The sequence below is a fragment of the Martes martes genome, assembly GCF_963455335.1.
Source record: "Martes martes genome assembly, chromosome: 13".
Classification (NCBI taxonomy): domain Eukaryota; kingdom Metazoa; phylum Chordata; class Mammalia; order Carnivora; family Mustelidae; genus Martes; species Martes martes.
In genome coordinates, this window is record NC_137901.1 from 69,442,543 (window position 1) to 69,465,299 (window position 22,757).

At 58.1% G+C, this 22,757-nt stretch overlaps 1 protein-coding gene across 1 annotated transcript in view; it reads right to left on the minus strand.

Annotated features, from left to right (window-relative positions):
- The window catches only part of OSBP2 (oxysterol binding protein 2), a gene marked incomplete at its 5' end in the record, with an annotated part of 159,673 nt that overhangs the window by 18,673 nt on the left and 118,243 nt on the right, over positions 1 to 22,757 (minus strand). The window contains one exon of the mRNA XM_080821621.1: positions 12,498 to 12,754. Within this exon, the coding sequence (XP_080677747.1) occupies positions 12,498 to 12,754 (257 nt within the window). The remainder of the gene's footprint in view (positions 1 to 12,497; positions 12,755 to 22,757) is intronic.

Genomic DNA, 22,757 nt, shown 5'->3' on the forward strand with positions numbered 1-22,757 from the left:
CGATCTCATGCCTACAGATCAGCTTCTCTGCTGACTCTACCTGTTTCTCTTCATCCCATGGATCCCCAAACTCAGCGGCTACGCTGAGCATCCACTGGATGAGCAAACACCCTGCTGAGGAGTGGCTGTGGGGGCCTCTCAGGAGAGCAGGGACGGACAGCACCTCGCCAGCGGCAGGCCCCGGCCGGCATATCTCTCTCTCCTCAAGCCTTCCCCATCGTGCCTTCCCTGGCATCTCACCTCTCAGCACCCGTGCGGAGTGGGCTGGGCAAGTCTTCCTCCCTGACACCCCCTCACCCCCACACACCATTCTAAACATGGGATGGGGACCCAAGGAAACCAGCAAAGTAGAGTAATAAGGCTTGCTATCAGGAGTGGGAAGGCCCGGGCTCCTGCACAAGCCACTCAGCCCCTCTGAGCCCATGTCCTGAGAGACAACAGTAATATCTGACAGAGCCCAGGCTCCCAGCTTCGCTGTCCACCCCGGCCTGGCAAAATCCTCAAGGCAGAGGAGTGGGGTCATCCCCAATTGACATATGAGGAAACTGGGGCTCAGGTTCCTGCAGCTCCCTTGCGAGGCTCTGGGGAGGAAGTGTATTCACTCCACCTCAGATTCAGGAGCATCCCCACTCTCCTCGAAAGGTCCCTGCCTGGTCACACCTAAGCCACCGTAACCAGCTTCTCCAGAAGGGGGCAGGGATTTATACCAGGTAACCCAGCACAGGTTGGGATGAGAGTAGAGAAATCTCCTTATGCATTTAACAGGCTCTGGGGACAATAGAGGCTGCACCCGGGGCAGCCGCCAAGTCTGGGGCTTTCTAGAGTTAGCAAATTATGGATCTGTGAGGCTCAGCTGCTGGTGTGAGGCTACAGTCACGGACCATCATGCAGTTTGGGGACGAGGACATGCCTGATTGCCACTCCCTAGCTTTTGACTTGGGAGCCAAGCCTTAACCACCCAGGGTCCTGCAGTGGCCTTGTCCCTGGTCTCTGCTCCCCCCTCACCATTGCAGGCCTCAGGGTAGGGGGCCTTGACAGCAGACACACGACCACTGACTCCAAAGGCCAGACTAGAAGGCTCCTCTTTGCTGGGTCTGCACCAGTGGGTATAGAAAGTAGCAGCGGTGGAGCGTGGTAGGCAGAGGACCCCTCTGGGCACCTCAGAAATGTTCCAGATGCTTCTAGGAGTCCTGTGAAATGGGTGGGGAGGGGCTCCCCACCCCCTTCCACAGATTGTGAAACAGGCTCTGAGGTCACACGGCCAGAGGCAGCAGACACAGAGCGGGACCCCAGCTCCTTATCCCGGGGCTCTGTCCACTCTGAGCCGCCCCTCCCTTGAGAGCCCTGGCCCACGGCCTCCGTGATTTCCCACAGCCCCGAGCTCAGCCACCATGCCCAGTCAAGTCAGTCTTGGATCCTGCCATCTGTTTGCTGACCCAGGAAGGAGTCCCAGTACCGCAAGAGTGCTGGTCAACCCGCTGCTGGCCCAGGCAGCCTGCCAGGCGTTATTGAGCTGGGTGTGTGGTGCAAGTCGGAAGGGGGCCCAGTGCGGGTGGAGGAGGAACGCCCTCACTTCTCTGGGTGGACATGGGTGCCGGGCACACTGCCATAGGGAAGCCCCTTGCCAGGTCTCCCTGCCCCTGCCCCTCTGTGAGCCCGAGGCCTAGGGAGAAGGGGCTGCCCAAGGGGACGAGCAGGCCAGGCCCGAGAGCCAGGCTTCCCCCACAGAGCCAGGCCTGCCTGCCCTAAGGTGAGTGTGCAGGGGCCTAGGTTGGCCCGTGCACATAGCCTTTTTATAGACAAGATGCACAATGGGTGCCTCATGGCTGTCCGGGTTCTCAGTCTGTGGGTGCTCTGCTCTGCTTTCAGTCTGTGCCTGCTGCCTGCCCTCCCCCCAACCCCCAGGAAGGTCTGGCAGCAGCACCCAGCCACTCACCTCCCCGCTTGCCCTCCTCCAGCTCTGCTCCCCCACACACGCCTTCCACAGCTCCCTGGGGACCCTCTACAGCTCCTGCCATCCTCTCCCTGTCACTGGGTTTTAACGTCCATGGGCGCTCTGCTTTCACAGAACCCATGGCCTTTAAAACAAGACTGGTCAGAGAGCCCCAAACAACAGTATAAAATAGGAGCCAGAGGTCGCAGTAAATATGCCCCACAAATCCATGCCAGAGGACTTGGTGTGGCCTCTGGGCTTTCTGGTCACAAGAGCAAAGGGGGAAAGACAAACGCAATGTGAAGATGAATTAGGCTCCCTCTCTCCCACCCCTGAGGTTCTGATGGCCTCGGGCTCTCACTGCCTTAGAAACGCCATTTTCTCCCCCAAGGGAAAATGGAATGTTCATCGTATTTCGAGGAAGAGCTGACAGCCTCTCACAGACCTGGCCCCACATCCTCTCCAGCCTCATCTCCCGGGGCCCCGTCATCCCCATGCCACCTGCATGTGGCCCACCAGGCATGTGTCACCCTCCCTCTGGCTCCGTCCCAAACACACCTGCTTATTCTGATGCCTGGCCTGCCACCCGCACGCCGCACCCCTGCCGTGGGCCAGAGCTGTCTGGGGCATTCTTGTGAGCGCGGAGCTCCCTGTTTTAACGGAGGCTCAGGGAGGCCAAGGAATTTGCTCAAGGCCCCGGGCGGCTTGTGTAGGACCCAAATCCCAGGCCCTGTGGATGCCACCTGCAGTTTCTCAGAGCATGGAACCACTTTGTACAGCTGAGCATCATGGCCCGGATGCCCCTTGAGGGATGCCATGGCCTTCCTGGAGGGGAGCTGGGCTCCCGGAGATGCTCACTAGCAAGGATGTCAAGGAATAACCCTGTTCAAGCACCAGGACTCAGCGGTGCCTCCACGAAGCCTGTTACCAGCACCCGTCCTTGCGGTGGAGGATGGGGCCCAAGCGGCCAGGGCTGCCGGCTGACAACCTGGTTGGGGGTGACCTCCAGCTCGCTGCCCCTGAAGGACCAAGGGTGTGGGGCAACAGGGGGCAGGACAGGGGCCTCACGTATCTGGGTTTGGTACATGAAGGTCGTAGAATGTCATAGTCACCTAGAGATAAGGGCAGGGCAGAGGCTGCTACACCCCAGTATGGAGGGGCTCCTGGGGCTGGACGAAGGCCTTTACTGCTGCTCCTAGAGGAGGGGGGTCATCTGCAGCGGAGAAACTGCCTTGGTCACCGCATGGGCTGTGGCGAGCTCCCCCACCCCTTTCACCCCATATGCCTACCTGGTGTCCCTCCTCAACTCCTAAGGCTTCCTCCACTGCTGCCGGCCTTCTCCAGGCCCCATCCTATTGCCCAGGAATGCTGAGCTGGGCTGTGCCCTGTGTGCTCACTAAGCTGGATTAGGCCAGGGGCCAGCCGGGGGGCCGGCTGGGGGCCCTAGGGAGGGGCCGGGCGGACCCGTGCCCTGAACACTGTCACGTTTCCCCTGAGGCTCTGCCACATTTCTCAGAGGGCTCGTGCCCTTCCCTGAGCAAGAGCGGTTTCCTACGCCACCTAAGCCCCCTACCCTATTAGCTCTTAAATGATGCAAGGCACCAGGAATGGGCAGAACAAAGGAGCCCAGCCTCTGGACCCCTCAAGGGCATTGCCTGCTGCCTACCCTGGGCCAGGCCTATAGCCTCCTGGGCCTTGGTGTCCTCATGGGAAGAACAGACAGCCGAACCCCAGGACTCCTGCAGAGTCCCTGATTCCATGACCCATTAAGGGATTGCCCTCTGGGTGGGAACAAGTTTCCAGTTTCCTAGCCCTGTCCTTTCCTCCCACTCCCATGGCTGTGGAGAGGATCCCCAAGATGAAGAGATGTGGGGTCCTGTGGGCAGTGTGGTTTTGCCCCCATGTGGAGGATGGGGAGCCTGCCAAGCTGCTCCAGAGCAGAGTGGGAACCCAAAAGCCTGGGACAGAAAAGACAGCTCTCCCCCCACCCCGTACTGGGGCTGGCTCTGCTCAGCAACAGGCTGGGGGGCTGGGAGGCCCTGCCTGTCCACCAGGGGCTCTCCCTTCTCAGAAGCCCCACCCGGTGAAGGGGGCTGTGAGGCCTGCTCACCCAAGCTGTGTGAGCTCCGAAGGGAGCCGCTGCGGGTCATCCTGAGGGGATCCTTTGGGACGGACCAAGTGTCTCTGAGCTGGAAACCTTTGCGCAGCTGTGCCCAGGAGGAAGGAGGACAAACTCTAATCGCTTTTTTGTTCCTAATCCTAATCCAGACAACGACCTCGCTGTCCCCAAACACGGGCAGGTGAGCAGGCTGTGAGGTCAGCCAGCCTGGGCCCGATGACCATCCTGTGTGTGTCCCAGGGAGCCTCTCAAGCTCTCGGGAGGGTCTTCAGAGCCAAGACCCTGGTTAAGCCTGGCCTTCAGGGACCACTTGGGAAGCACCATCTCCTGTGCTGTTCTCCCCTCTAGATGGGAGCATGAGGAAGATGCCAGAAGACTATGGGATGTTAGGGTGGGTGACCGTTGGGACTCATGGAGGAGATGGAGAGATGAGCCAAATGCCCAGAGGTTGCAGGTTGGGTGAGTGCCAACTGAGAGGGCCAGCTTGGCGACGGGTTCTGTCTCTAGCCACCAGTGCACAGCAAGTTCTGGTAACCGTGGATGCAGGGGGGATGGGAGAAAGGGCTGTGCTTCCACCTGCGGTCAGACAGAACCCACCGGATGTCTGACTGCCATATGTCTGGCCTGCAGGGACCCTCAGGCTTTAGGGCTCCCAGGTGGGTGGGCAGCTGGACCCTTTGGCTCTCAGAGTCATGGGGGGGCTGCCCATCCACCACCTAACCCCCCACACTGGTCCTCACATGGCCAGCATGACTGCAGACCTGCCTCTCACTGGCCTTCTATCATAAAAGGAGCCAAGAGGACAAAGTCATTCAGAGTGCTCCTCTCCCCAAGCCATTGTGCCTGGCCAGAAGCTCACACCTGGGAACACATTGGGGTCAACAGGGTCTTTCCTTCTCCCCCTCGCCTAGGAGCAGCAGGCTGCCCTCAGTGCATGCCTCCCAGTGGCAGGAAGGGGCAGTGCTGAGATGTAGGCCACGCTTGCAAGGCTCAGAGGCGGCCGCAGCAGGAGATGCCCAGCCATCCAGGCCTCCAAGACCAAGAGTGGGGACCTGTGGAGTGACGACAGTAGCGCTGGGCTAACCTGGGGGCTGGGGAGGAGGGTTGTGGGGGAGGTCAGGCCCAGCCAAACTGCCACGCTGTGTCTTCAGCACCCTCCTGGCCCCTAGAGACCACGCAGCTCCCAGGCCAGGCTGGGCCAGCCACCTGCCTGTGGCCCCACCTCGCCCAATGCCCAGAACAGACTCCACGCTCATGGGGGCCAGCCCTTCGCAAACACCGGGCAGGGGGATGGTCATGGCTTCTCCCCGATGTGACTCACTTGTGGCGCTGGAGAGGCAGCTTTTCACTTCAGTTCAAACTTTAAAATAGCCCTTTCCACATTCAAAATAGTTTACCCCTTGCGCACAGGAACCAGCACCATCTGGCTGCCAGTTTGCCAACTGATTTTAAACAGTTACAGAATCTATTTTTATTCCTCTCCCCAGGCCCCAAATGAGCAAGCTGTCAAGAGCGGAACAGCGGTCAGCTGGACGGGAACCTGCCCACGAGCCCCAGAAGGACCGGGGAGGGCAGCTCCGGGGCCGCTCTCCCCTGCTCTGCTTGGGTGGGTGCGAGAACCCCTTCGTGATCTCCAAATGGGGCTGAGAGAAGCCTCAGAGTATTTCCAGCAGCAAAAGAGCTCTGGTCTGGGGCTTTATTTCTATGATGCCCCAATTATGAGGCTTTGTCTGCATCTGCACACATCTCTCAGCTGGCCCTACTTGCCCCCACCCTATCCACGCCCGCCTGCACTTTTCTCTTCCAGCTCCCTTCAGCTGGTCTGGGGGCCAACCCCCTCTGAGACAGGCTGCGCCAGTGCCTCTCCCCATAGCGTCCCTGCCTTCGGAATCCACACCCTCATCCTGCCCCACCAGCTCTACTGCAGGCACCAAACGGTGTGTCTTGCAAGCCGCTACCTTCCTGGGTAAACTGAGAGCCCCCGAGTGCGCTGTCTGTCCCCTCAGGCCCTTGGAAGTAGGCCTGGTGGGCATCCACCCTCTGTGGGCCAGTGCCACTTCCTGCCTCCACTGGGCACCTCGGCCATCTCTCATTTACTGAGGGGCTCCCCCCGACCCGGCTCTGCTTGCTCACTGGCTGATCAAGACCTGTTTTGGGGAAAGGCCCTCCTGCATCCTACCTGCATCTGTGGGACTGACCTCTGGACCCCTGTCCGGCACTGTGAGGGCAGAGGTAGGGATCAGACAGTAAGGGCCCCCCATTCCACTAGTGACTCCTTCTTGCTCCTTGCAGTGCCCCCGACCCCAAGACCAGATCTCTGCCTGCACAGCCACTCTGTGGGCCCCACTGTCAACAAACCCAGCAATGGGCTAGCCACCCAGCTCCTCCCAGCAGTCCGAGCCACCAGCCCTTCATAGGCATTGGGGAGGGGAGTGCGCTTCTCAAGGGGTTCCAAGTGCCTGTCCCTACCTCACCTGTGGTCCATGCTCCAAGCAGCAGGAGGCTATTGTGGAAACTTGGGTTGGACCACTGTCCTCGGCTGCTGGAGCCTTATTCAGAGTGGAAAGTGTGGTGTTCTCCATGAGCGTAAACACCCAGTGTGTCCTGTGAGCAGCTCTATCTCCCCAGGCCTCCCCTCCACCATTGCCACACTCCCCCCTCCTCCGGCATCCCACTGCTCTAGGCTGGCCTGAGAATCTAGTGCTGGCTTTTCTCCCCACCTCCCTCCAGGTGCCCTCCCCTCCCGCCAGTGTGCAAGGGGGCGCCTCCTGCCCCACCTCATCAGCCTGCTTTTTTCCCTCTGAGGGTCTTCTGGCCTCGAGCGTGCCTCATCGTCTGTGTGGTTACGTTTCTCCGAGGGGTCTTCGTTCCCTGTGTGACCGGGGCCTAGACCAGTGCCTGACTGGATTAGGGAGGCATTCCAGAGGGCCTCCTACGCCTGTACAGTCCCCCCGCCCCCCACAAAGTGCTCAGTGCGTGTGAGCCAGGCCGGCCCAAACACACTGCACCTAAGGGCCCTGGGGTGTCCCTGTGGCTGGAGGACCTGAGTCCTGGGTCCCAACATAAGTCACGAACTCTGAGGAACCTCTCACATCTCACCCCCTGAACGTCCATGGCGACACCAAGGGTTTCTTCTGCGGAGAGCAGTGGCCATGAGGCTGGCATGCAGGCCTCACGGGCCACCCTTAGGAAGCTGGGGTCACCTGGCAAAGCGCAGGTGTGCTGGGCCTAATGACGGGTGGTGTGCCTCAGCCCTTTGGCACAGACCCCACAGCCAGCATTGTGGGTGGCCCAGGGCCCAGTGGCTGTAAACCCAAGTGCTCGTCGAATAGCCAGGCCTGCACCCCGTAGGCAAGATGACTGCTCTGGGCCTCAGGGTGACACCTGACTAACACAAACGATGTTGATGACAAGGAAGCCACAATGACCCCAACCTCATGTGGCTGTTGTGAGGCGCAAACAAAGGCACAGGAAGAATGCTGGCGGACTGCTGTTGTTACTGGTCACCTTCCCAGTGGCTGTCCTTCAAACCTGCTTTACCCCAAAGATGAACTTACAGGAAAAGAGAATGAAAACTGGAATTGACTCTTTTCCTTTATGAAAACGAATACCCAAAGCAGGAGCTGGGAAGACATGTTAATTCGATCGCGCTCCACCTTAAACCTGGGACCAGCCCAATGCGCCCGCACACCAGGTGCGTCCTGGGTCCCAGGAAGGACGAGCCACGCCGGGGCACTGAGGTTCAAGGCTCCATCTATGAACCAAAGTTGTTTCATGGTGCCGTGAGGTCCCTCCTCCAATGGTGGGCTAGTTCACAGCTATGCAAACAGCAATTGATGCAGGGGCCCATGGGGCTGCTTCGGATCAGACTTGTAAAATTCCCCCACCAGGGAGCACACCACCACCCCGGCCCTGTATTCCCTACCTTCTCGTTCTCACTTGAGGCCAAGGCTCTGGATGCTGGGAGCTGTGCTGCCCGCGGAAGCTTCGGGGTTTCCCTGTGGGCTGCCCAGGCCAGCGGGGGAGATGGACAAGACGCTGCAGCAAAGCCCCTCAGACACGGAGGCCGCGTGGACAGATGTGGTCCCTATTCATACCTTTCCGCCCTGCCTGTGAGTGACTCTCCTCACTGGTCTGGGCCCCACTCTGTGCCCTCTGCAGGTCCTGCCTTGGCTCCCAGGATGTCCAGTTATCCCCCCCAGCACGGGTAACTCTCCTGGTGGGTGGTGGTCATCCAGGCTTGAGCCTCTCTCCCAGACAAATGTGAACCTCCCCAGCCCTTCCCTAGGCTCTCTACACACTTGATCTTCAAAAGTGGGCCTCTGAGCTACTGTCCATGCTGCTCCTTGAGAAGGCTGCACAGCCACCTTGAGGAGTGACAGGGTATCACCGGGTGGGTCCTCTGGATCATGAGCTCCAGGGGCAACGCTGAGTCCCTGCCTGGCACAAACCCAGCGAAGGCTCAATGGGAAGCTGCTCAGGTCTGGGTTCAAGTTCCAACAGCCAGGCCTTTCCTAACTGCAGGAGCCATGTGGTCACGGCTTCACCAACCAAAACCACGAGCGGAGGGCAGAAGGCCAGGACTCAGTACAGCCCTCCTGTGAAAAACGCAATTTATGACTTAACTTCATAAGTCACACTTCCTATTTCTCCGTGTCCAGGCTGAGTCATTTCTCTGCAAGACGGAGTGACAAGTGGCTCTGGCTGAGGGTTGCATGCCAGACCCACTTTCTCACTGACCTTGTTCAGGTGAGGAAACGGAAGGAGCATGGCTCTGTAAATGGTAACAGCAGGCAAACATGAGATGTGGGCTACTTAGAATTTTCTTTTCTGAGATATGACACCCATTTGGGTTCCAACATCACATATTAGGCACTCCCACTGGGTACTCCCAACTGCTGTTGGGGACACAGGTGAGTTAAAATCCGAGTCTCACTTTGGGGGCACAAAGACTGGCGGAGGCAGATGTCTCAGTAATTGGGGAAAGTGCACAGTGGGCTCAGTGAGGCACAGCAGTGCCCGATGGTTCCAGAGGGTTCTAGCCAGAAGGAACGGCTTCCTGAGAAGGAGCTTGGACAGCCTCCCAGCCCTGGTGACATCCATGTGGGATTCTAGAGGATGTAAAGGGATCTGCCAGGTATCTAAAGGGTGCGGAAAATTCTAGAAGGTACAGCACAGGCAAAGACACAAAGAGGTGGAACACTGTGGCACTGTTCAACATTCCTGATCCAGAAACTTGTTCTGAGCCTCTTGATTCCTCCAACACTTACGGAAGGGAAGGGGCTGTGCTCCACTCGAGGTGAGTCTCACTGCACTGGGCCCCTGGGGGCAGTGGCACAGGAATGGGCTGTGTCACTAACCATCGTTCCTAAGGTCTAAGGAATTGTCCAGAGGGCGGCCTCCCTGTCCTGCCGGGAGCTAGGGATCTACAGGCTTGTGAAGGTTCGCAGAGCGCCCTTTCCCAAATCTGAAGGAGATTTGATTGTCCCTCTGACTTTTCTCCTGAAGGCTCAACAATCCCAGACTCTTGGCCATCTTGGGTAAAAGTGAAGGTGACACAGCTGGTCCCTGTCTGTGTGTGAAGAGTGCTGCTTGCCCAGGACCCTCTATAAGATGTGCTCCTCCATAGGCTCTGGCTAGCCATCCCTCATTTTCTTCTCCACTTGTAGGACTCAATATCAGTCAGAGCCCATGACGAGGTGGAAAACTACAGCCATTCACAGTTCACAGGAGGGGGGCCTGCCCTCTAGTGGCAGTGGGAATAGATTCCCCAAACTCAGGCATGGGGGATGCTGGAAGCTTCCCTCCAGAGGGCAAGAGTATCAGTCAGGGTGCGGGAGGGGGCGTTGCAAAGGGATCTCAACAGTGGGGAGAAACAGGTTCCTCCTCTCATAGCAAGAACTGGAATGACCTGGGGAACCACGGTTTGTGCCTTCTGGGGACAACGGGGGTGGCTTCCACTCATCCTGGGTCCCCAGCTTCCCAGGAAGCGCCCTGGTGCGGCTGCAGCCTAAAGGTAAGACACAAAGCAGGGACTCAGGTCCTGAGACTGGGGGGCTTTACCCTGGTGATGCAAGGCCCCCTAGTCCGTGTACTGACCACAGAGAGGAGGAGGCCTTTGCCACCCTTGGAGGTCTCATCCTCACTGCCTCTGAGCGTGTGGGGGCATCACTGCCCCCATGAGCCTCACAGACCCGACCTTGCATTTTGGCTCGGATACCTACCAGCTGGGTGGCCCTGGGCAGCTCAGGTGATTTCTCTGAGCCTCGGTTTCCACTTTGCACTAACTAGTGGTACTAACGAGGTTGTAGCAAGGCGTGAGTGGTCTTGGGTGTGAATGCACATGGCTTCCTTAGTTACAGATCCCTGGCTCAACCCCTTCCTTGTAATAGGGGTAGAAGTCAAGGCCTGGCCAGGGTGGGGATGCTTTGTCCAGGGGGCCTCTGCAGAAAGTGTGAGTTTAGACATTTGGGGTCTGACAACTGTGTAAGTGAACTCCCTGCCCAGAACTGACTTGGTTCCCGCCCTGTGAGGAACAGTGTCAGGAATGGGTCCCAGGAGAAAGGTGGGCCTCCGCACAGGTCTGGGCTGCCAGCACAGCCTGCTGGGGCCAGTCCCTCACTTCTGGGTGTGCCCCCCCACAGGGGAGGTAGGTGGGAGGGGCCCTCACATCAGGTTCATGGCAGCGGGTGGGCGGAGCCCAGCCCAGGGTGCAGCTCTCCTTCACTCAGGTGGACTGTCCCAGTGCTGGAACTGCAAACAGGGTTCTGTAACTCACCCCAGGGGCTTACTTCCCATCAAACAATTCATTACACACTTAGATGGTGCGCGGTTTCTATGGCTTCCTAACACAGACGAGACTCTGAAGCCTGATAAAAGATTTCTGCTAAAGATACCAGCTGAGAAGCTCATTATCTGGGAAAAGTCAGAGCTGCTTACTGAGACAAAGCCTCTTCGGTCCTGGCAGGCGGGGAGGCCGTGCTGGGGAAGCTGCAAGTGGGCGACGGCTTCCGGGCCCGGTGGGGAAACACAAGTGTGTCATTCTGTCATCAAGTGCCTCATATCTGTGCCTGTCACTGCAAGAAGGGCGGTGACCCAGACCCCGAGAGTCTGGGGACTGTAAAGAAGCTGGCTGGCCCAAGAGAGAGAGCACAGGACATAGCGAGTACAAACCGATGATGGGACCGACTCACAGGGCAGCCTCTGGGCGGACACGCCCAATGCACCCCCAGATTCACCCCTGCGTGTGTGGACAAAAGTCTGCGCTTGCTTCAGGCCCCAGGGTACAGATTCCTCAGCCTCCTCCTGTACCAGTGGCAGCTCCAGGGGCAGGGAGGGGGCGGGGATGGTGTGGGGGGGTGGGCATGGTCTACTCTCCCCACAGGGACTGCCCACAGTCCCAGTGAGTCAGACCTGGGGCAAGTCTCTGATGGCCACAGTCCTACTCCAAGGTCTTGGCCCCGCCGTGGGCTCCAGCGTCCACCTTCCCACTCTTCTCTTGGCCTCTGGCCTCGTTCCGACTACTGGCTCGGCTCTGGTTGAATTGCCTTGATTTGGAGGCTGGGCACTAGTACTGCCCATTGTCTCTGGCCAGCTTGATGGCCTGCCTGAGCCGCCACCTCTGGATGTGGCCACCTCCTCTGAGGTGGCCTCCATTTCCCCACACTTCCCCCTCTCTGGTCTCCTTGTCCCGATATGCTCCTCCTGGGGGCTGTTCACGGGAGGAAGCTGTTGCAGTCAGACCTATATCTACAGGATGGAGGCCTAAAAGAGCATCCACATCTTGGGGAAAGACTCATGGGGCAGTAGGAAAAAGGGTCCAGAAGCCCAGGTAAGCATTATATTCTCTGCCTCCACAGACAGACCTTCCCAGCTCCCAGTCACAGCAATGTGGCTTCCAGAACCCAGAAAGTGGCGATCCCCAAGGCCGTGCCTCTCAGTTTATGGACTGTGGCTACTCATTTGGCTACTGTCAGGTTGGCATGACCCCTGGCAGGTGCACCTTCAAGCTCTCCTGGCTAAGGGAACCCACGGCACTGGGCCTCCAGCTGCACACCTGCTCCAGGGGTTACTGGGCCCTGATCCTGTTGCTTCTGAGCGGCATACTCGGGGAATGAGCAGTAGCAGCCATTGTGGATCAGCATGGCCGCCTTGTCCCCAGTGTGTGGGCGGAGCCACCTGCTCTACCTGGGGCCCTGGCCCTCCTCACCTAGGCCCCAAGCCCCCATCAGGATTCACACTTCACTGGGGTCCCTAGCAGGCAGCTACAGACATGGCAGGAGGCTTTGGGAATTGACCTGAGGCCACCAAGAAATGGAGCCCTGGTTTGTCAAGCACCCTGGCCACCACCTACTTGGGGACTGAGGTGCTGGTGACAGGGAGTGGCCCCTTCTGGGAGCCCTGTCCCCAGCTGCGTGGGGGCCAGCAGTGCAGGTGGGTACTTACATTGATCATAGCATTTGAGGTGATGCGAAAGAGGGTGGCCCGCTCGTTCACGGCCTTCAGCTTCTCACTGCTCTCATAGGGGATTTTGAGGCCATCCAGCTCATTCAGGGAGCGCTGGAGCGCAGCGCCATGCTTGGCGATGAGGTCATTGCACGTGCTGAGGTCGTCCAACTTCAAGGAGAGGCTCTGGATGGTGCAGTGTAGCTCGCTCTTGTCAGCTGGAGAGGCAGTCTCGTCGTCGTCGTCCCCAGAGTCATCTGAGGAAGGCAAAAGGGTTGCCATGGTTGTTAACTGGCCAACACAGCACTGAGAAGCCCACGTGGCCTGGGCCCAGGAGGAGGGAGCAGATAGAGCCCCCCCCCCACCAGAGTGCCCTAACTGGTTCCAGCTCCTGCTCCTGACCAGCCCTCCAGGGTGGGCGTGGGCCCTCCTAAGTCCATGGGAGGGGACGGAAAGGGGGACCAGCTTGACAGACAGTGCCTGCCCCACACTGTGAAAGGGCAGGCCTGCAAACACCCACCTGTGTGGGGGGCACTAGCCCCCTAAGCTGTGCCACACAGGCCAGGGTGGCCCGTGCTGGGTGGGGAGGTGGAGATCGCCGTGAGGAGCAGCTCCCATCACAGACCAGGGACACCGGATGAAGGCCAGCTCCTCTCCCCACATCATGGTCCCAGCCGAAGCCGACCCATACTTTCCCACCGGCCTCACTCTACTCTGTTGGGCATGCCCAACACCCGGCCACGCCAAACTGCCCTGTTCTGTGCAACACCTGAATGAGTGCTCAGGCTTGGGGCCTCTCCCACAGGGCCCTCACTGCTTGCAACCGCCTCCTAGTTCCCCCACCTCCTTACAGGCCTCACCCCTTCCCAGCCCCAGCCCCATGCCCCCTATCTTCAGAGCCTGCCTAAAGACCACCAGGCCAAAGTCATCAAAGTCATCAAAGTCCTGCTTCTGCCCCCCAGCCTTCCCCCTGTAGGTCCCCACCTACCTCCCCTGCACGAACAAGGCCATTCTCATTTATCAAATCCCTTTAGTCCAGACATGGGCCATGGCATCTCTGTGGCCTTGTCAGGGTAGGGACGATGCCATCTCCCAGGAACAGACAGGTAGCTGGGGTCCCCCCGGCTAGTCTGTCTGCCTCCGCAGCCACCCTCTTCACACCAGGGTCAGGCGGGCGCCCCCTCTCCACGAGCCGATCCCGCTCACTTATCAAAAAGCTGCCCGGGCGCCCTCATGGGGTCATTCTGGGGAGTCTGGGGTGCCTTGGAGCCCAGCCTGCTGCCAGCCCTGCCTGTGTTCCAAGGCTTGCAGGGTGGTGGGGACCTCGTGGTGGGGGGCGCACTGCTGTGGGTGGGGTAGGTGGGCAGCTGGCCTGGGCTCTGCTCCATGCCACCATAGAGAGGCTGTCGCTGGCACATGAGTGTCCAAGCCTGTAACTGCCAGGGGTTTCTGAAATGTCTTGTTTCAGAAACAATTAGCACAAAACTTTTTTTGGGGGGGGGTAGGAAATCTGTAACCCAAGATACAAAATTTTTTACAAAGGCACATACTGTGAGGGAACAGTTTTCTTCCCATGACAGACAGGGCGCGTGGGGGTGGCTGTGGCTGAGTTATGACTCTGAGCCTGCCCTGAGCAGGTGGTGGTGCCAGGCCAGCCGGTAGCATGGGACCCGCATGGGTTGGAGGCTGGGGGTGCAGTGGGCCAGCATCATCCAGGCTGGGGCAGGGGCTCTCCCTCTCCCCACCGTAGCTAGCCCAGCGACGGCTCAGAAATGACCCAGGGTCTGGAGACACATGTGTGGTGCCAGCCTCTGGGCCACCCACTCGAGCGGTGTGAACGCTGAGCCTCATGCACTGAGTCTCACTCACAGCCTCACGCACTGTCAGCAGACAGTGAGAAGGGAGGAAAGGCACGTTCTTGGACACCAAGCCACCCATTTCGGGTGCTGTGGTTAAGGGGCAGAGCGGGATCCGAATCCAGTTCTGTGGAGCATCAGAGCCTGGGCACTCAGTTACGATATAAGCTCCTGTCACCTTTCCAGGTTCAACATGTGTAACACCCAGAATGGCCCACAATGGCCAGCCACAGACCGGTCAGAGCAAGGGCCGCTGTACACTGGGAGGGCTGTGTGGGGACATGCCAGCTGCAGGTCAGCCTGAATGGGAACCCCCCCGCCCCCGCACACACACACACACACCGTTCTCTAAGCAAGAAGCACAACCAGGCTAACTTGGAGCCTCTGCCTGTGTGGTGGGCAGATATGGGTAACCGCATTTCTGGTTAACTTGTTAATAAGCAGCTCTTAGGGTCCAGGTCCAGCAGCCAGGGACGTGGGGACATACTTGTTCTGTTCCCAAATCATGGGCTGTGTCATTGGAGGAAGGATGGGAAGATTCTTGGGTCAGCGGTTACTGACCAGCACAGTGTGTTCTATGGGGGTGTCCCAGAAGGACAGTGGGATTGGGAGAATGAGGGAGGGAGGGCAGGTGCAGGGTGGAGGAGAGGGAGGGAGTGGGTGAGTGAAGGGATGAAGGATCTTGGGCGTTTCACAGGAGGCCTTTGCAGGGGTTCTCGGTGGTATGCACAGGGATGGCGGTCACACACAAGAGGGCAGTGTCTGGACAAGAGCAAAAGCAGTAGGGGGGAAGGAGCTATTTGGAGAGGAGGGATGGTAATGGGCTTCTGGCTCCGCTGAGAAGACTGAACCTTCATTCCTTGGCAAGAGGGAGAGTAGGGGCACTTGAGCAGAGATCCATGCGAAAGACGAGACTGGTGGCAAGTGGCAAGATGAACAGACTGAAGGGACAGAGAGGTCAGAGTAGCCACAGGAGGCCAGGGGCTGGAAAGAACAGGACCTCTGAACCCAGCAGAAAAGGGCTGATGGCCACACCCACCGAGCTGCAAGGCTATGACTGTCTAGTGACAGCCATGCTCCCAGGCAGTCCCAGTCCCTGGCTAGTCCTCGAGGGTGGGGCCTAGCAGACATGGGGCCTGACATGTGGCCTAGCTGCTCACTTCCCCCACAGTGTCAGGGGCTGTTCGGCTGAGCACAGTGCTGTGAACAACCCCCCACTCAGGCCTGGGCGGAAGCAGAGCTAAACTGTGGAAAGGGACTCTGCCTCTGACACGATGACCTCTGACCATGCTGAGTCTCCAGGTCTCAGTGTGTGGTCAGGGGTCCTTGCAAGGAGCAGACTCACATTAGAAAGAGAGATGAAACTCGTTATTAGAGGCATAAATAAAACTATTACTGTGACGCTGCTCGAACTAGAAAAAATAGTGAACGGCATTGAATTAGCCTTGGCTTTCTGAAGGATAAACCAGCAGCTACCCCTCGAGGGCGGAAAAATGGCTCTTAGGCTTCCATGGCCTGCCTCTTCCTTTGATCGGGGAACTCCACCACGGGGGGAGGGGATGTAGCGGAATTTGGTCCAAAGGAAGGCAAACACTTGTATGCACAAAGTTGTTCAAGCCTGTGGCTCTCAAGCTTATGGCCTTGGGGGTTCTCAAGCTTTTATGACCCTTTTATGACGCTGCCTGTTCCCTCCGTTTAATCCGCATCTCCACAAAACAGCCAACACGAACATATCCACAAACGTGGAATCCTACAGAAATTCTGCAACGCTATGAATGCAAGAATAGCAGCAACTGCAATCTAGGGCGAGGTCAAAGCCAGGCTCATGGGCCACAGGAGCTCCTGCCCTGGCCTGCCTCAAAGCCCACGTGAAGGCCACAGCTTAGTGCCCTGAGCAGCTCTGGGGGGGGGGGTGGTCAGGCTGTCCTAGGGCGGCATAAACATAAGGGCGTCAGAGAGAATAGGCCTGAATGCCTGAGTTCCGGGTACACCTTGAACTCTGCTGCTCAGCATAAGGCCCAGGGGTTAAGCTAGGAGTGGGGGTGGGGCTGGGAAAGCGTTGTTGATGAAGTGCCCAGAGCCCTAGTGGGCCCTTAGTCCCTGCTGCCTGTACCCCAGGGCGGCTGTAGAGAGCACCAGAAAATGTTCTACTTTCCCAGGTGCCTCCTTCTTAGCCACTGCTTTATCTCTGTTCACAACTGGTAGAGCTTTGGGGGAGGCAGACTCTGGCCCTAAGATAAAGGATAAGTGTCTGACTGTAAGGGTGCTCCCGGTCCTCCCCATCTTCTGCTGCACTCATTTCTCCCATTTTCTTCAGCTGCGGTCAGCTGATATAGGGGTAGCAAGAGCGTTCGGGCTCAGCCTCTTGGGCCCTCAGGTGACACCGCTTGTGGAATGGCTAGGCTGAGCCCAAGAGGACAGACTGGCCCCTGAACTCCCTCCAGAGCACGGGCGCCTTTAGGTCATGCCCAATGCACCCAGGCCCACACCTTTGCTTTGAGATGGAAAAACTGAGGCCCAGACAGAGGAGAGGGGCTTGGTCAAGGTCAGACACTGGAGCCACAGCAACTGCAGCTGTAATTAGCTTTTACTGAGTCCCTCCTCTGTCAGACAGGGCCCAGACCTTTCCAAATGGCTAAGATGCATTTGCTAAGGGCTCAGACCCTGGGACCCGGGACAGATGACCCAGATACCTTTCCCAGGAGAGGAGTCCATGGTGGGGGGGAGGGGGAGGCTGCTTTATGCACCTGCTATCAGAGCCTCCTCCCCAGGTGGTGGGATGCCAGCCTCTGATCACAGGCCACGTACCAGCTGCTGCCATCAAGGGCCCACAGCGCTGGGGGGCACTTAGGTCTGCAGGGGCACAGTGGTGGGGCTCACTTCCTCTCTCAGCACAGCCAGGGGGCAGGCAGGAGAGGACAGGCAGGGGGCTGCCTTTACTGGGCAGCAGGTGTGAGCAAAGGGGCCAGTGAAAGCACCCCAAAGTACACGTGGCACCTGTCGTTTGCTTGGTGAGGACCTTTCTGCCCATCCTTCCCTCTATCCCTTCACCAGGAATCTTGGTCCCTTCACTGGGCGAGTCTTTCCCCTTCCCTCCACGACAGGCCCTGTCACCCTGGTCCTGCAGTGCCCCTCACTACCTGCCTCCGCTGAGCTCCCTGCAGCCACCTGCTCTGCTTCCCCCATCTGGCTTCCGGCTGGCTCTGCACCGGGCTGGGGCCCTCTGGAAATGCCACATGGATTGCACTCAGACTCAATCGGGTCTCAGCAGCTCACAAAACAAACTCTGGAAGAGGCAGCTTCCCAACTGCCCAGCGAGGAAGCAGCTGGATGAGAGGGCAGCGTCCTAACCTTGCACCCTTAGCACCCCCATTTCACAGTTGAGGAAACTGAGGCTCAGAGCAGGAAGGGTCCAACGGGTATGAGGGGCGGAGCTGGGGTGTCCCATCCCCCGGCCCCGTCATGGGCTCATGGGCTCATCCTCCCACAAAGCTCATGCCTGCTTTGCAAAAGACCAGCTGCTGTCCTGCTGTGCTTCCCAGCAGGGCTGCCAAGGCCACCTTTCTGAACCCCCACCATGCTTCCTCAGGCCTTGCTCTGTGCACTGCTGCTCCTGGCGTGCTTCTAACACTTAGATCAAACCTCCCCAGCAAAGCGGCTAAGCAGGAGCCTGTTGAGTGGCTCTCCATCTGCGGAGGCTGTGGTTTCCGAAACAAGGACACTGGGCCTGGAAGACGGAGAAGGCGACGCTGCTCTTGATCTTCCCCAGGGACCACACAGAGCCAGAGGACTTGCACCTTCTAATGAAAATGAATTCTCAGTAACTGCGGGGGAACTCAGCCTGACATTCCTTAGCCGGTGGCACTCCCAAGCTCCAGACTACAGAACGCTAAAGAACAAATTGATTTGGCCCCTGAGCCAGACTCAGAGCTCGAGATGAGGTGTAGGCAGCTTTTGGGACCGTGGGACCATGTGAAACAAATGGGCCAGCCTATTCTCAGTCACCACCATTTCTAGAAAGGCACTGATTCCTAAAATGCCCATCAGTTTTCACCAGCTACACGCAGGAATGAGTTCTTTCTGTGAGAAGAGAATGTATCCCAGGGCGTTGGGTGGCTCAGTCAGTTGAGCGTCCGACTCTTGATGCCGGCTCAGGTCATGATCTCAGGGTCATGAGATCGAGCCCCACGTTGGGCTCCTTGCTGGGCATGAATCCTGCTTAGGGTTCTCGCTCTCCACCTCTCCCCTTCCCCCACCTGCTCTGTCCAAAAAGACAACAACAACAACAACATGAAGAGAATAAATCCATAAAACTCAGCAGTCACCTGTCCATCTTGGCCAGGCCCGCAGAGCCTGGCAGTGGCTATTTAGAAGGGTTGTTACAGGTATAATTGGTCAAGATGACGTCATACTAGAATAGGGTGGCTCCTTAATATGATTGATGTCCTTAAGAGAAGAAAAGACACTGAAATATACGTGATGCAGAGACAGAGAGGCTGGAGGGACAGATGTGTCCACAAGCCAAAGAATGCCAAGGATTGTTGGCAACACCGGAAGCTGAGAAAGGCCTGGAACAGATTCTCCTTAGGCCCTCAGAGGGCACAGCCTGGCCAACACCTTGATTCCAGATTTCTGGCCTCCAGAACTGTAAGAGGATGAACGTCTGTGGTTCTCTGCCTCCGGTTTGTGGTTGTTTTGCTATGGCAACCCTAAGGAACAAAAACAGTGGCTTAAAACAACCCTCATTTGTTCCTGACAGTTGTGGAGATCATAAGTTGTACAATCAAGGTGTTCTAGGGCCCTGAAATCAGCCCTAAAGTCAGGGCTGCGTTCCTCCCGGAGGCTCCAGGGGAGAATGTGTTTCTTGTTTCTGTGCCTTCTCTGGGCGAGTGGAGGCTTCCCACATTCCCTGGCCTGCAGCCCCGACCCCATCTTCAAAGTCAATAGAGTAGGGTCCCCTGGACTCTGACCCTCCTGCCTCCCTCCTAGAAGGACACTTGTAATGACATTGGGCCCACCTGGCTAGTCCAGGAAAGTCTCCCCATGTCAGCGTCTTTAACCACATCTGCAGGATCCCTCCGTCATGTATGGTAACATGTGCACAGGTTCTGGGAATTAGGACATGGACATCTTTGGGGGCTGTTATTCAGCTCCAACACCAGGGAGCTGTGGCTGAGTTCAACACTGGGCCATCCTGTCACCTGCCGTGGATCATCACATTTGACCTACTGCCCTGGGGTGGTATGGTCCCTGGATGCTCTCCCGTTAAACAGGGAGACCCCTCCCTGGACAGAGAGTCCTCACAGATCCCTGTGTACCCCCACCCCCCAAAGCCTGGCACATAGGTCTTTCTGCTCAGAGAGGAGCTGAGGTCTGGCCAAGCAGTCCTGCCTTGACCCCACGTGGCCGGGGGTTACGTGCACTCATCTCCAGGCGTGGGGATATCCACAGCTCCTCTGAAAAAGGACTTAAGTGCCCAGCATGCAGCCAGGACTTACTGGACCCCCGACCCCTCCAGATCCTGGTCATCGTTACCAGTCTTCAGCTTACTTCAAACCACAGGGGCCTGGAGCTACAGGGAGTCCCAGGGTGTTGGCCGTGCCCCCTGCCCCTGCTCCCCACTCGGGGCTCTCCTCAATGCCCTTGATGGCCAGCTCAGACTGAGGAGCCCTCTAGGGACCCCCAACAGGGCTGGGACCCTGTTTTACCCTCTTTTACCAGGGGACTCCAGGAAGGAGGGGGTTGCCATGGAAACACAACAGTGGAGCCAGGTAAGCTATTTTTAGAAGTAGAGCTTTTTTTATTTTCTCATCTGTGGAGGAAAATGGATCAGGTTTCTGAGTGGGGAAGCCCTGTGCGAGGTGGAGAGTGGGGCGGGCAGCAAACACAGCCTTGGAACCAAGAAAGCAAAAGGCGGCACAGACTGGTTTGGAGGGAGCAGGGAGACATGGTGGGGATGTGGGAGTCGGAGGCCCTGGGGCCACTCCATTTTGTACTGTCTCTTGCTCGTTTCTCTGGGAAGCCTGGCTTTGCCCTCATCTACCCATGAGTTCCTTGGGCACAGGGTGGCCACGGGTCCTCTCTCCTCACCCACTGTGCTGGAGAAGAGTGAGAGCAGCTGTGGCTGTGTGGAGGCCTCAGGACAGGCAAGGTCAAAGCCCAGGGAAGCCCAGCTCTCACCCCGCTCTCTGCACCTGAACCCAGTACTAGGCTATACGAGGTGTGTGTGTGTGTGTGTGTGTGTGTGTGTGTGTGTGTGTGTGGCGGGGCATGATGCTGAGATGGGTCCTGACTGCAGAGGAAGGGGACAGGCCTATGGGAGTAGAGGGACAAGCACACAGGCGCCAGCAGGGTCTTGAGCAGGAACTCCCCCACCCCAGGGCCCATGCTCCATGCCCAGCAAGCCACCTGTCATTGACCCAACTTCTTCCCCCTTCCTGGCTCCTCAGCTGCCCCCATGCCCTGTAGAGACCTCAGGGCCTCAGTGATTTTCCACTTCAGCCCTATTCCCTAGATTTCTTTCCTCCTCTACTCCGTCTGCCAGATGGCTCCTCCACCCCAAGGCCCCAGACACACGTTGTCTTAATGTCTGTGTGTCCTTTCTCACCGCAGGCCCTGTCCTGGCCTTCCACGAGGGGAGTGGTGAAGGAGCCCGCCCCTGCCACAGCAGGGAGAGCCTGCCTTAGGGTGGCAGGGGCTCCACACCTGTGGCCTGCCACCCACCCATCCTGCGGCCCTGACGGCCCTTCCCTCACCAGCCGGACTAATCCTGGCACAGCATAGCCCCCTCGAGGCCAGCAGCACGGTTAATGGGGAAGGACACTGCTCCCTTCCCCCTTGTGGACACAGCTCCTCGGGGGTCCCTGATGCCCCCTCCGCAGGGCTTTCAGTCCACCCTGAGCCAGAAGGACTCCGCACAGGGAGCAGGTCAGGCTGTGCAAAGGCCTCTGGGAAGACACAGATGCAGAGGGCATCAGTTTCAAGTGGGAACCGCGGGGGGCGCTGCACTTCCCGCAGAAAATAGCCATTTCCAATCTGCAGCGTTAGCCCCTCAAAAATTCAATTACAGCAGGTTTGGTGACTTTTATTTAGTTTTTGGGAGCTTTGTTAGGCTGCCGGAATTGGATGGTAGAATCCAATTAGGCAGCTGCTGAGAAGAGAGAGAAACAGGCCCCGAGGCAGGTGGATGGGATGTCAAGGGACTTCGGTGAGTCTGAGTATGACCAGCCCGGGCGCTCAGCAGCGCTCTACTCTGCGCTTCCATAGCTGTGTCATTCCTACGTGCAACACGGTGTGCGGCAAGAATCATACCCCAAAGAGGGAAGGGTGACACGGAAGTTAAGGATCATGCGCAAGACCCCAAGGCTCCTAGGAGGGGGAGCTGGAATTGGCGGTGTGGTCTTACAGAGAGCCTGGGGGCACCTGCTGCTCCATAGTCCCGGAGTCTGAGGGACGAGGGACCGGGGCAGCTTGCTGTACCCAGCTCGGGAGCTCCTGGGTGACAGTGTTGGATGGGGGACTTCAAGGCTGGGCTGTGTCCCCCAGGGGCCTCTGGGAGGAGGTGCATGCACCGCGGGATGGTGACACTGCAGGGCACGGAGGGAGCAGGGACACCCTCCAAGAGCACTGAATATAAGCACCCCTAAAGTGCAATGCATGAGGTCAGAGGGCTTGGTCTGGGGAGCGAAGCACGTGGACTGGGTCAGCTGTGACAGGGAGCCACTGAGGGCTTGTGGGAATGGGAGTGGCTGCCAAGGCATGGATGGTCCTTCCTGACTGGGGAACCTGGAAGGAAAGCAAGGCTGCCTTCCCCAGAGTAGGTCCTGTGGGACACTAGTCTTGTAGAGAGCTCTGCAAAAAGGGAATCGGTGATGATTTAAAATAAAATAAGTAAAAATAGAAAAGCAGCTTTGGAAAATAGGATGAATGCCATCCCTCCCCAAAGGGGGCAGGGGACTGAATACTCAGAGAAGCTTGGACTCAAGGGCCCTGGAAGGCGTGTCAGGATCCACGTGGATGGAAAAATCCAGTGACAATAAATAATAAATTGTGAGACCCTGGCAAGCAGATGGGAAACATAAGCCAGAGCACCACCGTTGTCTTGGCCTTTGGTCTGTGGCTCACCTCCCCTCCTCTTTCTCTGGTGACCAGCACAGGGCATGTTGAGGGCATCGGGTACCTGCTGAGACCGTATCTGGGCTCTCCCGCAACTTTCCCCGGAGAGGGGTCCAGGGGTGACACCCTAACTAGGGGCAATGATCAGCAAGGCCAAGGGGTGGGGCCTGTGGGATGCATGCGCAGGAGCTGATACAGAAACTGGGCTTTGCTTCCACCTACCAGAGCTGCAAGGGGCAGGCAGAACCCTCAGCCCACAGACACATCCGTGGCTGCCAAATCTCCCATC